The sequence below is a fragment of the Schistocerca piceifrons genome, chromosome 10 (genome assembly GCF_021461385.2).
Source record: "Schistocerca piceifrons isolate TAMUIC-IGC-003096 chromosome 10, iqSchPice1.1, whole genome shotgun sequence".
In the NCBI taxonomy this organism is placed as follows: domain Eukaryota; kingdom Metazoa; phylum Arthropoda; class Insecta; order Orthoptera; family Acrididae; genus Schistocerca; species Schistocerca piceifrons.
The window spans coordinates 60657206-60673832 of record NC_060147.1 but is presented as its reverse complement, the minus strand read 5'-3'; the positions used below and the strand labels follow the sequence as shown (position 1 = coordinate 60673832).

Sequence of the window (16627 nt, the reverse complement as noted above, 5' to 3'; positions counted from 1 at the left end):
AGCTGGTGTGATGCAGCAAATTGGCACACTATCAAACATGTACAGCCACTAGCAGCAGTTACTTTGACAACACGCAGCTACTCTGCACATCACCAGCTCCAGCAAAAGGGTAAAACAACATGCCTTTTTAGTTTAATCTTTGTATATTTTATGTAAGATTGACTGATCTAATGACTACGTGCTTTTTTATAATCTTTACAGTGCAATCAGTCTGAAGATGCCTACTGTATGCTGCAAACAGTTATTTTAAATAATGACATTTTATGATTGAGACTTTTTTGCATAAGTAACTGTGGGGGTATGTTCTGAGGACACAAAAAAGAAGTAACACATTGTCTCCTGAACCCAGGTATCCAAGTTAAGATCCTCGTCCAGCAGTTTTAGCTTTTCACTAATGCTCGGAATACCACCAGTTCAGCAGAACACACACAACCTACTGTCAAAGAATCTGTTATGCTTGTTGGAAGGAAGGAGAATTTCAGGTTTCAACTGTTGATGACAAGGTCACTACAGACAGCACAAGCAGAAAATGGGTATTTGTCATTCAAAGGAACAAGCATATGCAGAAAATTGGTGATGGTCTTTCAAAAGGAACCATCCAAATATACATAGCAGGTAATTAAGGGAAACAACACAGAAAGCCTAAAAGCGGATGGCCAGATGGGAGTTTGAAGTGCACAGCTCTCAAATATGAGTCACCTGTCAAATTACTGAACCAACTTGTTCAGATATTTTCTTTCCCCACAAATCGTCTCCAGGCCCATGATTTTCCCTTTTTGTTTCTTCTCTAAAATATACTATCTATTATAACACTTTAAAATTGCCATTTCCTTTTATGTAATTTTCTTCCAGAATTTATTTCCACCAGTAGAGTTTCATTTAATGCACACACTTCTCTTGGGGTTAACATTTAATACCACACTGTCTTCCCCTCACTACATGGAAAAATCAGGTCTGTAATATAATTACGTGAATTATGTGCTTCAATTTTCCTGCCCCTTTTATAACTTACCCGACTTTTCATAAAGCACCTGGAAAGGTTCAATGAGTTTGTGATTCACACATTCCATTACACCTAATTTTGCTTTTTTGTCATCTTCAAAGCCACGGAGATTGAATGGCATCGTTCCATACTTGTGACTAACTTCGCTAAAGAATGTTCTTGAAGTCTTCAGCTTCAACTGGTATGTCTCGTCTGTCTTCTTGTATATGGTAACTCTAGTAGCTGTCTCCTTGCCCTACACAAAAATAAGAATACAATCAATGTATCAAACACAAACACACATTTCGATATTTTATCATATCGTCACTGCAGCCATATTTTTGTACAAATTCCACCCATTAAAATTTAAGAAACAGTGTCAAAATACCAGAAAATTTGTCATATAACCGTTCTCACTATTGATTTTGTAAGACATACTAAGCACAGCAATGAAAGGCAATCTATCTCTAAAAGTAGTGTTTTCTGAAAAAACTACTACTACTGATAACAGACTCTGTTTTCCATTAAAGAGGATGTTATCACTGCCACACTTAATAGTCAGAATTCTAGTTACTCACCTGCAACCCACTTCCATTAACAATCTTTCTCAACCCACTCCCCCACCACCTAACTCTAGGGAGACCCGGCTTGTCAATCAAAACCAGTAATGGCATTGTTAAGTGCTCATGTCTGGGATACACAAATCTGAAAGGTGAGTCTAATAACTGGACTGCAAACGTTACAGAAAGTTGGCAACAGCTGAACAACTACAATTGTATCTGGTACCTGTGACAGTGGTGACATTTAATGAGAAACCAAGAATGTATTATTAAAAATAGGGGCCGATTTCAGCAACACAAGAAGTGTAATTGTCCAGTTTGGAAATGAAACAGTTTTGCCATAACTGACTGATTCTCTTGCTATTTATTCGAACAATACATACGGAGAAAAAAGTTTTTGAAGTGGAGGACAGGTTATCAATATCACCTAATTTTTCTGTGGTACAATCGATACACAGTTTAATTTCAGATCAGCACCATTACCTTCCTGTACTACTTGTAGCTTACCTTCCTGTACTACTTGTTGTAGGTATAATTCCATTATCAACCAAATATGAAGAGAGCAGCAAAATTAACACAAACACGACAAACCTATCATTTCAATACAGTTGTTTTTGTATGATACTTCATTCAAAACCTAGTCACAAAATTAAGAAAGGAAAGACAGAAAGAACTGAAACAGACTGCATTACACCATATAACTCTATATTTGTAATACAGAATTACTTGAAAGATTAATTTCTTTTCTTAGTATGGACAGATGGTTATATTCGTGCAGCATATAACGAGCCTCACATGTCCCCCCTACATTCTCAGTCCACCATATGATGCATCTCACACTGAATTTGTTACATACTTTACAGAGAAAGTTTCTCATGTCGACAACACTACTTACTACAATTGAGTTCTTGTACAAAACGAACTTTCAATCAATAAAGTGTTAATTTCAATTCTCTTAAACATGAAATACAGTGAAACTGGAACTTTATTATCTACTGAATTAAGAACTGAAAATCGCGCGCACACACACACACACACACACACACACACACACACACACACACACACACACACACACACACTTTCAAATTTTTTAAAGCTAATACGAACATGTTTAACAGGAGTAGCAATGAAGTAGCTTTAATAATGAATAATAAAATAGAAATAAGGGTGAGCAACTATGAACGAACAGCATAGTGAATGCGTCCTTCAAGTCTTTCACAGCTGAATGACTGAATAAAATCTTTCTTTCAAGCAGCATCAATCCCAATAAAATTTATGAGCTTTCAGTGGCTAGCTCCACTACTACTGACTGCCGAGGCTGGTACTATTACCTGCTTATATACCTACGATTACGATCACAGACACCAGAGAGGACTAAAAAGAGACATGCACGGAAGGAGAGTTGGGCACCTCATAGCTGCTCCGGCCCACCACGGGACCATGTGATGTCAGGTGGTGTGAGAGGCCAGAGCAACATCCAGTATGTTGACGCACAAGCCAAGACTCTTGTGTTTTCAAAAAGTATTTTGTATTTTTTGCAAGGCAATTCTCAGCTATGGCCGACTTGTGGAGTTCCCTTTGCTTAATGTCTCTTGTGCTCAGTACATTGCTCTGCAATTGTGCAAACTGTCTGGCCTACACAGATGCTGCCACACTCGCAAGAGACACGAAGAGCTATGTTGTCTTCAACAGGGCACAACGTATCTCTTATCTTGGGGGTGGGCAGGAATACCGGTCTCCATCCATGTCTCTGCAGTACACGTTGTAATTTGCTGCTCGTTGTCCAACCCCATGGCAGGAAAGCCGCTGGCTTGGCTGCTTCTACCGATTCACAAGGTGTCCTCCTTCGGTGACCCCTGAAAGAGTTTGCAATGTCTCTTTTGCTCTAGCGATTCTTCTTGAACGTGGCAGAACAACCTGACAATTCCAGGTTAGGTCATTGTGAACATCATGTTGTAAACTTGTAGACATTTGTTGAAATGCTCAAGATAATGGAAATAGGTCGAAATGATGTAATGGTTAGTCTGAACGTGGTGTCACTTTTTACGATAGTGCCAGCGCAAGGCACACTGGATCTTCTGGCCCCACCAGTATTTACATGGAATCATCAAGTCGTTCCATCATGTTGTAACGACAACTTACTATTTGTACCACAAAAAATATGAAATGACAGATGGCACAGCAATGAGCTCACCACTGCCTCCTGCAGTCGCAAATTTCATCATGGAGCACTTTCAGGAGCACTCTGTGGTGTTGCATCTGTTTTGCTTCCTTCGGTATGTCAATGACACCTTCCTGATACAGCCTCACGATGAAAATACACTGCAGCAGTTTGTGGATCACGTGAATGGTGTCCACTCCAAAACTAAATTTACCATTTAAATGGAGAAGGATGGCAAGCTACCGTTCTCAGATGTTTTAGTTGAGCGGAAGGCAGGAGGCCGGCTTGGTCATTCAGTGTACATTGATCAATATTTGAACACTGGTAGTTTTCACAACCTTGTACACAAGAAAGCAGTCCTTAACATGTTAATACACAGAGCCAAAGTTATTTCTGACAACGACCACCTAAGCCGTTTAGCACTTGAGGCACATGTTCAGGGAGAATGGCTACAGCAAAAGTGACATTGCAAATGCTTTCAGGTGTCCAGAGGACGACACCTTGTGAACCGGTAGAAAAAGCCAAGCCAGTGGCTTTCCTGCCATAGAGTCGGGCAATGAGCAGGAAGTTAGGACTTGTACTGCAGGGGAATGCATTTAGACCAGTGTTCCAGCCCCACTCCTGAGATACAAGATATGTTGCGCCCTGTTAAAGACGATATTGCTCCTCATATGCCTGGTGTGTACGGTGGCCCTTGTCAGTGCAGTGTCATCTATAAAGGCCAGACAATCCGCACAACTGCAGAGCACTGAACCGAGCACAAGAGAGATATTAAGCAAAGGGAGCTCAACAAGCCAGCCATAGCTGAGCATTGCCTCAAATACGGACACAAAATACAAATTGAGAACACAAGAGCCTTGGTTCAAGGGCCAACATACTGGTACTCCATTCTAATCTCAGCCGCCCTTCTGTAACGAACAGCAACAATTTTAACAGAGACCAGTGCTACACACTGAGTAGGGTGTAGGGGCGGGTTTTGTACATCGAAACGAAGCAACGGTGGATGCTTAACACTTGTAGGGAGGAGGGAGTGGCAGTTTCAAATGTGGCACTGGCCCCTCGTGCCACCTGACATCACTCAGTCCCGCAGCGGGCCAGAGCTGCTGTGAGCTGCCCCCAACTCATCATCCGCACAAACATCGTTTCTGTCCTCTGATTGGTACCAGCGGATATAATCGTAGGCATTTTAGCAGCGAATAGTGTCAGTCCCATCAATAAGTAGTTTTGCTCCTGGGAGCAAGGCCACAGCAAGCCATCGAATGCTCGAGAATTTTATTGGAATTCACTAGGCTTGAAAACCGAGAAGGTTTTCTTCAGCGTAGTGAATGTATTCTTGCAGGAGAGAGAGAGAGAGAGAGAGAGAGAGAGAGAGAGAGAGAGAGAGAGAGAGAGAGACGAGAGAGCCAACTCTTCCTCACATTAGTACAAACTTATATACTTATTTGCTTTATAGTTGTAGGAGCCAGAAGACTGTGAGACAAGACAGAGGAACAACAGATAAATTAGAACATATACCTGAATCAGTCGCTTACTTTTTTTTCTCCTCGAAAACTCGTTTCTAGAGCTTACACCCTCTACTTCAGGTGGATCAGTGGATTATATTACATTTTAGTTTGCTGGGTGTAGTCAGTTACTATTTCATTTTGATATAAGTAAGATGTAATGTACATTTGTTAACATAATATGGCACTGGAATTCTGAGTTTTAAACAATAGTAAAGCTACTTACATGTTCCAGCAGAAAGAATCCTGATGGTCATCATAAATATACATTTTCATCTTTAGGTGTTCCACAAACACGAGTCGACATAACCAGACCAGGTACTGTACACATGCAGAAATTCAGTGCCCAGTAAATCAAAGTGCATTTATTACTAACTTATACTGCGCAAATGTCAGTACATTGATTTGTAAATGTTTAAGTTTGGTAATTTGTGATTTGTTTTCATGATTTAGGTCAATCAAAAATAGGTGGTAGTAGGAGTTACTGTATAATCTGGCTTCTAGAAAAGTTCATTGCCACACATACATTTTTGTCATTGAGTTTCATGTCATGTTTTCTGTTGCGAAGAAAAATTTCAAGTAGTTTGTAGATTGACTGACTGATTAATTGAAAGGGCTTTTGGGATAAACAGCGAGGTCATCAGTCCTGCGACTCCGAATTGAGTCACAGAAGAAAGAGGGTCTGCTAAAAGTAGACGGATCCAGTCAAGGGACTCAAATTATAAAATAATGATCATTAAACACACACAGTAAAGGCACAAAAGGTGAGACCAAATAAAATTAAAAAATAAAATAATAAAAAAAAAACTGGTAAAAAGGGAGGCAGTCATGGAGCCACAGACCGAGAAGATTAAAATAAGTCCCAACCACAACCACCCTGCCCCTGCTCCAAGACTAAAATAGAACCTTACATCTGGAAATAATAACCACTTTCATGGAGGGAACTCAGGACCAGTTCAACCATCCATGAATCGTCTGCTAATATTAAATTTAAGGAATCGGGAAGGCTATACTTAACATGAGGAACCGAAAGAAGGGGACATTCTACCAATATGTGAAATATCGTCAGTCTGGCTCCACAACCACATTGTAGGGGTGGGTCGTTACGTAGGAGGAAACAATGGGTGAGCTGGGTATGATCAATACTTAAAACAGTGGACTCCTTCTGAGACGAGTGGAAGGAAGAGCACTAAACTGCAGTAGACTCCTTGACTGTGCGGAGTTTATAACTATGAGCAGTGGCGCTCCACATAGTATTCCACTTTTGGGCAAACTGAGATCTGACATAGATCCACATATCTGCAGCTGGAATCATGAAAGGAAATGGGGGTTAATTATCTGCTTCTCTAGCAAACAGTTAGCCAGTTCATTCCCTGGGATGCCCACATGACTTGAGACCCAGAGAAAGATGTCTGAACAGGCGGCACACACTCAAGGGCAGAGAGGTGGTCATGGATAGCAGAGACCAAAGGGCGACGAGATTACCATCGGTCAACAGCCTGCATGCTGCTCATTTTGTCTGAACAAATCAAAATGCTGTGGATGGAGGTCCAAGAAACAGAAACAAGGCCCCTGTGAATGACCAGAAGCTTTGCTGTGAACACACTACATGATCCCGGCAGTAAACAGTGTTCGAAGCCAGTAGGAAAGTGAAAGTGTATCCCACATTATCAACTGTCTTAGAACCAGCAGAGTAAAAGACGGTGGCACCCTGGAACTCTGCAAGGATGGTACAAGACGCCAGTAAACCACAGGAGTGTCAGAGACCTTAGGACCCTGGAATAGATCAGTTCTATAATCTCTAGCCTAAGCACCATCCTGGTGGGGTATGAGGAAAGACACGGAGAGAAGTCCAGTGACTGGAGATGGAGATCCCGACATAGGTAAGTGAGACGCATGCCCGCCGGCAATCCCACCTTTGGGCAGGTGTTAGGAGTAAGACATCCCTCATTGGCGAAGAACACAGGGTACACAGGATGGTCAGGGAATGGGCGAATGGCAACTGCATAAGAAACAAGGAGCTGGCTCCGTTGGATGTGTAGAGAGGGAATACCTGCTTCTGTGAGGAGACTATCAATAGGACTAGTGCAAAAGGCACCAATAACCAGATGCACCCCACAATGATCGACAGCATCAAGGAGTTTCAAAGTGGAAGGAGCTGCTGAGCCATAAACATGACTACCATAATCTAGTCTGGACAAGACCAGAGCACGGTAAGGATGGAGAAGAGTGGAATGGTCTGCACTCCAAGATGTGTGGGCCAGGAGGCAGAGAGCATTAAGCTTCCGCATACATATAGTCTTCCGATGGCGAATATAGGGCAGTCTTGTGAGCTTGTTATCAAAAATAAGGCCCAAGAAACAGGAAAACTTGAAGCCATGGGCAGTGGCCCACCCACATAGAGGCCTGTCAGATGGTGCCTTGGAGCTTGCGCTCAGCAGATGCTACCAAGTGGGAGCTGCACCAGATGCAAAAATCATGTATGTACAATGCTGTGGTAACCAGAGGACCAACAGAGGTCACAAGCCCATTGATGACAATGAGGAAGAGTGTGACACTTAGCATGTGGGATACCATTCTCCTGAATCTGAGGATCACTGAGTGAAGTGATAACTCGGACCCGGAAGAGCCCACGAGATAAAAACTCGTGGATAAAAATCTGAAGGGGACTATGGAAGTCCCAGTCATGGATGGTATCCAAAATGTGATGGCTACAAGCCATGCCATACACCTTATGTAGGTCAAAGATGACTGCAAGAAGGTGCCGGCAATGAAAAAAAGCCTGTTGGATGGCTCATTCCATTCAGAGTAAATGGTAAATTGGAAATCACCCTGTGTGGAAGCCACACTGATATGGGGACAAAAGACCCAGAGATTCGAGTACCCAGCATAATCTGAAGCTGACCATCCTTTCGAGCAGTTTACAAAGTATGTTTGTCAGGCTAATTGGGCGGGTTTTCCTGGGCTAAAGGACGGGGATAATTATACTGTCTCGCCATTGTGACGGAAAAGCACCCGTGAGCCAAATGTGCTTGAAGAACCTGAGGAGCTGTTGCCTCTGGAGAACATCCAACTGTTGGATCATCTGGTTGTGGATGGAATTAAGGCCTGGGGCTGTGTCTCGTAAAGAGCTAAGATCCTGCACCAATTCCCATTCAGTGAAGGATGCATTATAGGGCTAAACGTGGTGCGGGATCAAACAGATGGGGGTCTGTTCAACTCTGTTTCTGCCGGAGAAAGGTAGTAGGATAGGAAGAGGACGACTGTGCCGTCGCAAAGTGTGTCGTGAGGTGTTCTGCGAGGACCAATGGATCGGTGCACAGAGCACCTTGGAAGGTTCAGACCTAGGACAGTTGACTGTCGCTGGTGGCTCAAAAGGTTACAGAGCTTGGACCAAACCTGCTATGAAGAGGCATATGTCCCTAGACAGGAAAAATAGCACTCTCACCATTCCTTTTTACTCCGCTTAATAAGGTAAAGGGCCATAGCACGGACACACTTAAAAGTGAGGAGATTGGCCTGTGAAGGATGTTGCTTAAATCGTTGCAGCGCCTGTTGGCGGTCCTGGACAGTGACTGCGACACCCTCGGTCCACCACGGTACCGGTCGATGACGAGTGGGACCTGTGGACAGGGGGACAGCAGTGCCAGCAGCATGAAGAATAGTGGCAGAGATGCCTTGCACAGCTACATCAGTATAATTTGAGAGGGAGGTGTCAAAGTTCACAGCAGATGTATGTAAAGGCCAACTGGCCCTGCAGAATGCACAATGTGGAGGCCTGTCTGCCTGGCGGCAACAGGGGAATGATAGAATCACCAGAAAATGGTCACTGTCACAAAGATCATCACGGGGTGACCAATATAGGGAAGCCACGAGGGCAGGGGAGAAGATCGTGAGACTGATAGCAGAGAAGGCGCCATGAGCAGTAGCACTGAAGTGGGGAGGAGAACCATCATTGAGGAGACAGATCGAGTTCTGTGACAAGTTGGTCAATTAGGATACCCCTTCCCATTGAAGTGACATTCTCCCCCCCCCCCCCCCCTCGGATTCCGGGCACTGAAGTCCCCAAGGAGGAGAAATGGGGATGTGACTTGCTGGATTAAGATAGACAGTGCAACGTAAGAAAGTGGCCTACTTGGAGGGAGGTATATATTGCAGATCGTGATTGCCGGAGTCGTTTGCACTCTAACCACTATCGCTTCCAAGTTGGTACATAGGGGGATCCAGTCACTAATGACATTGGAGCGAACCGAAGTGCAGACTCCACCAGATACTACTCCAGGGCCAGCACAGTTACGACAGAACGCCCTATATCCACAAAATGTTGGACAATGGTTATCAGGGAGATGCATTTCTTGAAAACCAAGACAACACAGAACAGGAGACAAGACGCATTTCCGGTATGTGATGGTAGTATCCGTTGCAATTCCACTGAATGATCGTGTGACAAGAGTCCAAGGTAGTCATGAAGAATCCGAGGAGTAGGTCAGATCACTCTGTAGTCATCATGAAGAATCCGAGGAGTAGGTTAGATCACTCTGTAGTCATCACCAGCAAGGAAAGGGGTGACATCCGTAAATGTAAGGCTCAGGTTGCGAGGGGGGAGATGGCACTTCCAGGGGCACCAGGGGTGCCTTTTCTTGGGATTTATGTTTCTTCTTCTTCTTCTAATGTAGATGAGGGCAGGGCACAGGAGGAATACAGGCTTCTGCAGTCTTTCTGATGGGAGGTCGTGCACAGGAGGGGGCGGGAGAGTGGAACAGGATGAGGGGGAGGAGGAAATGAAGTAACAGAGGCAAAAGTTGAAGACAGTAACACTGGATGGAGTATCTCATACTTTTGGCGAGCCTCAGCACCCAGGGACTTGTATTCTTCCATCTACTTTTCTCTCTTGTAAGTCAGGCAATCCAGCGAGCGAGGGGAGTGGTGGTCAGCACAATTGACACACACAGGTGGCGGAACATGGGGGCTTCCCTCATGGAGTGGGTGCCCACAGTCACCACACAAAGGGTCCGCCGCACAGTGGGAAGACATATGCCTAAAAACGCATGCACCGAAAGCACCGCATAGGTGGAGGGACGTAGGGCTTCACGTCACATCTGTAGCACATAATGTTGACCTTCTCTGGGAGGGTATCCCCCTCGAAAGCCAGAATGAAGGAGACAGTATCAGTGCGGTTGTCTTTGCGACCCTACTGCTACATCTAACAAAATTAGCACCATGCTGCTCCAGAATAGACCGGACTTCCTAATCAATTTGCAGGATGAGGTCCCCTGGACCATATTCAGAGATTGGTGAGAAGTGATAGACTCTGGGACATTGCCAAGATAATCACAGGCACGAAGAGCTGCGGATTGGGTGGCAGAAGCAGCTTTGATCAACAGGGAGCCCGACCACATCTTACTAGAAGACTCCACTTCACCAAACTTTTCTTCGATATTTTCCACGAAAAACAATGGCTTTGTGGCAGTGAATGTGACCCCCTCTGTCCTAGTACAGACGAGGCAACAGGAAAAGGGTTTCATCCCAAGATGGTGAACCTGGCCCTCCTCCCATGGTGTAGCCAGGAAAGGGAAGGCTGCTGGGTCATACGAAGCAGCATTCAATTATCCTTCACCATTCGAAGAGATAGCCACTGGAAAACGGCCAGATTTTTGAAGCTCGGTATGCTTCATACACTAAGCATCCACCCCAATACCACCCACTCCGACCAGGGGCTCTCCCCTGGGAGGCACCCAGCCACAGCAAGGGCCATCTGGCATGGTGGCTGTTGCTGGGAGTTTGAGGCTCCAAGGAAACGAGCAACCACTCCTTCGCATACATGGGGAGGGAACAGCTCAGGTATCAGTAATGTGATCCCTGTGTTGTCAGGGGGCTCAGCCATATGGGTACATAACAGCCCCACCACACGGACTGGCTACACGTGCTGGTGACCTAGCAGGGTGGAAGGAGGCTACAGTGGGGAAGGGAGAGGAGAAGGAAGGGGGAGAGGAATCCACACTGTAGATGCTATGGAGGGAGTTCTTCACCATATGGCTTCCACTAAAAACAGGAGATTTTGGAGTTGAGGTCAAACCTCAAGTGGCGACCTAATTGCCAAAAAGAATTGAACAGGCAAAAGGAACAAAATTGCAACCATTACAGGAAGCCAGGTAGATAGCCAGGTCGACATAAATCAGAACACCGAGAAAAGGGAAGGAGGGGGCAACAGGGAAGGAGCGAGGAGAGGGAAGGACAGCAGGGTGAATGAAATGCAGCCAGGGAAAGAAGAATTGGCAGCAATAGCTCCAGGCCCCATGTGTGACACGCACGAACTTACAAAAGAAATGTGGGGAAGGGGTGGAGGGGGGGAGGAAGTAATTTATAGAGATTCAATTTGTGGCTTTTGTTTAGTTTACAATGTATTATTAGATTATTATCAACGTTGTTGAAAGCGTATCCCATGTCGATAAATGTGAATAGCTATGGCAGATTTACTGGGAGTGTTATACATGAATGCATTTGTGTGTTCCTTAAAATCTATTTTCGGGGGTTCATCTGGTCTGGATTTTACGTTCACTGGCAGTATATTGGTAATTTATCGCTAGTGTAAAGGGAACTCTTACATTGTCGTCTCAACATATTACCAATTTCCTCTTAAAATTGTCCTTGTGGCTGTTTGTTCCTTTTCTAACTATTGGACATTTTGCCTGTGCACACAGGTTTAAAACAATTTACAATTTCTATCTGTATAATTATTCTAAGGTCAGTTTGAAACATTTCACTGCTTAATGGCATTCTGCAAGATGTGTAACATGAATTTACATGTTGCTAATTTTTGTGTGTGTGTGTGTGTGTGTGTGTGTGTGTGTGTTGGTGGCATGAAGAAGAATAGATATTTATGTCCACAACTGCAGGTTTACTGTAAATGTTAAGTGCACATTCACAGTTTTTTCTGGGGATGGTGAGGTAAAGGAAGTCTGCTGAATTCTGGTATTCACATTCACATGTGAACTGAATGTTCTTGTGCATGCTGTTGAAAACACAAATTAGTATGCCTACATATTGCTTTTGGGTAAAATAACTTTGGGTATTGGGCTGGGCCATTGCAAATTGCTAAAACAGCTGAACTGTCAATGTTTCCACCTATTTTCTGCAGTCCTCTTAAGGGCGGTTCACTACAGTGAACAACTGATTGCAAAATTTCTCCTAATGCTTCCTGACTGGGATTGTCTGTCTCATTGATGTATTTTTTCTATGTTTTTCTCGTATTAACATTAGTAAATAATTATTCCCCACTGTGGACATATCAGAACACTGCAAGTGTTGAAACTAAAGGTAAGCTATATTGAAATGGCTCCAACCATTCGCTTTTTAGGCATTTATTTTTCCATGACTACATTTCAAGATGCTTGGCACCTAACATTCAGATTTTTATATTTATTTATACCATGAACACTGTTCCTCTGCTAATGGTGTTGTAGAATTTTGTTATTGAAGTTTTTAAGACACTACTGCAAATCGTCGCAAGTAAAGTAACAGCCTTCATAACACACAGATGAACGTAAACATCTGAAGATGGGGTGAACTTACTCTCAAAAACTTGAGTTTTGAGGCAAAATTTGTTGTCATGGCATGTTGAGAAACGAATGCCATCACATGGGTGTGTTTTCCTATCAACATTGACGTCACAGGCGCCATAATTTTGACTTTGTGCACTCCGAGCACATCCATCGCATCATGTGATGAGCCAACCCGCAAACCTAATAAAGTATGTGAAACAGGCCACTGGGTCTTGGTGACCCGGTTTATGGTTATTCAGTGCTTTGCTGTCTTTACAGAGCAATGAAATGCTTCAACCTGACATTGGAATAATTAAACAAGTAACAGCTACAAATGGTTTACGAACTACAATCGTACAGACACCAGGACAATATGCATTTCTTATTGTGGTGCCAGTTCACAGAACACTGGGAATGTACTGAGACCACATAATGTAAGAGTTACTTTTTCCACCAGCAATAAATTATGTAATAGACTGCAAAAGTCAATTTTCCTTGAGTGTCCAGGACAGTACGGATGATAGACTGGATAAAGCTTCCAAGTTAGATCCACACACACACACACACACACACACACACACACACACACACACACACACACAGAGAGAGAGAGAGAGAGAGAGAGAGAGAGAGAGAGAGAGAGAGAGAGAGAGAACATTTATGTACAACAAACACTCCCAATAATCTGCCAAAGCTCCTCACAATGATATAGGATATGTTTATGCCAACGTAGATGATAATCTAATAATACTTCATAACTAAACGAAGGCCACAAATTGAACCTCAATGACAAAATTTTTATCCACAACAGAAAACGTGGAGAGAACTATTCAATGGAAAAGGTGAGACAGTGCCAATGAACTGTGGAACTCGGTAATGCACAGTAATTTTTATTGCCATTTATGTTTCTATTGACTTAAAACGTGGAAAAAACTCACAGATCACCAAGCAGAAACTTCAACAAATAAATACACTGAGATGTTTGTTTAGGACTTTTTAAATTATTTACATTTTTTGCAATATGATATTCTTAATCAAAAAGGTTGCAAAGATTTGAACACTTACCTACATTGTGTGTGTCCAGTTTCACGATATAAGCTGATATATGTGCTATTTGATTACCAGGCACTCTATTTCTACATCTTACATCTGTCCATTTTCTAAACTGTTTATGTTGTTTCACGTTTGTGCACCATCTAAAGATGCGAATCTATATTTACAGCAACCATAAGGATTCTTACTGCTGGAGCACCCTGCAAGTAGCTTTAACGTTGTTGAAAATTCATATTTCCAGTGCAGTATTATTTTAACACATGCAATTTGTGTCTTATTTGCAGTGAAACGAAACTCAGAAATGGAAACTGGCCACACCCAGCAAACAAAAATGTAATAATGTAATTCACTGATTGACCTGAAGATGGGAGTGTAAGCCCTCAAAAACGTGTCGTGGAAGTAAATGAAAATGACTGATTGAGATAATTGGTTTAAATTATCCTTTGTGTCATAAGCGGTCACTGTTTTCTAACCATGGTCCAACATGGATGACAAAGACAATATACATTAACCAGATTATTACAGGAGACAAAAATTTAATTTTATGAGGAAATTGAATTTGATAGTCAGAAAAATAGGAGAGAATAATTGCTGAATACCGACTGCAGAAAAGAACGAATGCGAAAACTGTCCTATAGAATTTTACACAGCACACACTTAGTTTAAATGCATTAAAGGTGGGTCTAAAAAGCGAAGAAACCTGGCGACACCAGAACGTTTCAGATTATAAAATGTTAAGACGGATACTAAAAACAGATTTAAAATTGCTGAATAGTTCCAGGGTGCCATATGTTGACTGACCATATTTTATCAGTCCTGACCTCCACATTAAACTAAAGAAATTGCAGGAAAAGGGATAGAAATTTTAGGACATGACACTGCGTAAATTAAAAGACACGGATCGTTGAAAACTTCAAAGGGAGCATAACACAATGACTAACAAACAGGGGAAAGGAATAAAACATAAGATGAATGGATAGCCTTAAGAGATGAAACAGAGGAGAGAACAGACCATGCAACAGATTAAAATACAAGGCCCACTGGCACCCCTTTGATAAACATGAGATGTGGAATTTAATTGACTAAATGTAAAAATATAAAAATGGAGCAGGCAAATGGGAACACAGTCATCTAAAACTGACAAAGTTTCAAACAGCAAAGCTAAAGTGGTCAAAGTATAAATGAAAATCTGTAGTAGCACCTACGATTTTGGAAAAGATAGGTGTGGAAAAACAAACTTTTGAAGAAAATAGAAGCAGTTACAAAATTGATGAAGAAGTACTTAGAAAAGAGGGAAGGCTGAAAGGAACATAGAGAACGGCTATACAGGGGAAATAAACTTAAAGACAATATTATGGAAAGGAAACAGAAGAACATGAAAATGAGATGGGAGAAATGATACTGTGAATATAATTTGACAGGGCACTGGTAGACCTTAATCCAGAAAAACACACATTGAGCAGATAACATTCCCTCTCAGTTACCGAGACCCTTGGGACAGTGATCGATAACTAAACTATTCCACCTCATATGCAAAATACAATCTGGTTTCAGAAATAACATAGTAATTGTAACTCCACAGACGTCAGGTCCCGACAAGTGAATAATGCCAAATAACCAGCTTAAGATACCATGGTCATGATATACTGGCATATTATTTACAGAGAAATGGAAAAACTGGTGAAAAGCAAACCTAAGAGGACATCAGTTCGGGTTCTCGAGTAATGTATGAACACTCAAGTCACTATTGGTCTTCCAATTTATCTTATAAAACAGGTTAAAGAAAGAGAAACCAACAATGTGGCCTTTGTAGATTTACAGAAAGCCTGTGACAATGCCAAATGGTATATTCCATTCAAAGTTCAGAGGGTAGGAGGGATAAAATAATGGAAACAAATGGTTGTAACTTGTACAGAAGGCAGAATGCCGTTATAAGACTATGAAAATTAACCTTCCATCCATGGATGACACACAGGTGTGTGTTCAACTCTTTCCATTACAATTCCACAGGACATGCTGTTATCGTGCGGGATATAATTTCTGAACCGTATATATCTCTAAAATAGACATTTTCCCCATCTGATCTTCTCCTGTTCCTCTGGAATGTTGGGAGTGTGCTTTACACTCACTCACTCACACATCAGTCTTTTAACTGTTTTCACGAGCTTGTGTATTGGACCTTGCTTTAAGTTACACCACACTCAGAAAAATTATCAGTAAAAATCTTCTTCGTAGCCCTGAACACGATTTCACACTTCCTACATCATGTAAACTAAATTTCAATTAAAAATTCCTTTTAAATTCAGTTTTTTGCTATAATACAATCCTTATAATTATTCTAATTACTGAATAAAATTGGTCTACAATTATATACAGAAAAATTACCCACAGTTGGAATGTTAAAAGATAGTAGCAGTTGAGAAGGGAGTGAGACAGGGTTGTAGCCGCATCATTGATAAAATTCAATTTGCACAGTGCATAAGTTCTGGTGGACACCAAAGAGAAATTTGGGAAGGCAAAGTACAGGAAGAAAAAATAAAAACTTCTGAGAATTCCCAATGACTTTCCTCTATCACATACGGCATAGGACATACGTCAGTTGAATGGAATGGATAGCACCTTGAAAATTAAATAAAACATCATGAAGTGTAGTCAATTAAATCAGGTAATGCTGATGGGGTTGGGATGGTACATGGGACCAAATTTTACACGAGGCACTATTTCGGGAGCAAATCAACTGATGATGGGTGAAACAGAGAGGATATAACATACCGACTGGCAGCAGCAAGAAAAATGTTTCTGAAGAAGAGAAATTTGTTAACACT

General features: G+C 42.2%; 1 protein-coding gene across 1 annotated transcript in view; it reads right to left on the bottom strand.

The window, feature by feature from the left end:
- The window catches only part of LOC124718801 (proliferation-associated protein 2G4), a 63001-nt gene that overhangs the window by 23011 nt on the left and 23363 nt on the right, over positions 1 to 16627 (bottom strand). The window contains exon 6 of the mRNA XM_047244413.1: positions 1013 to 1238. Within this exon, the coding sequence (XP_047100369.1) occupies positions 1013 to 1238 (226 nt within the window). The remainder of the gene's footprint in view (positions 1 to 1012; positions 1239 to 16627) is intronic.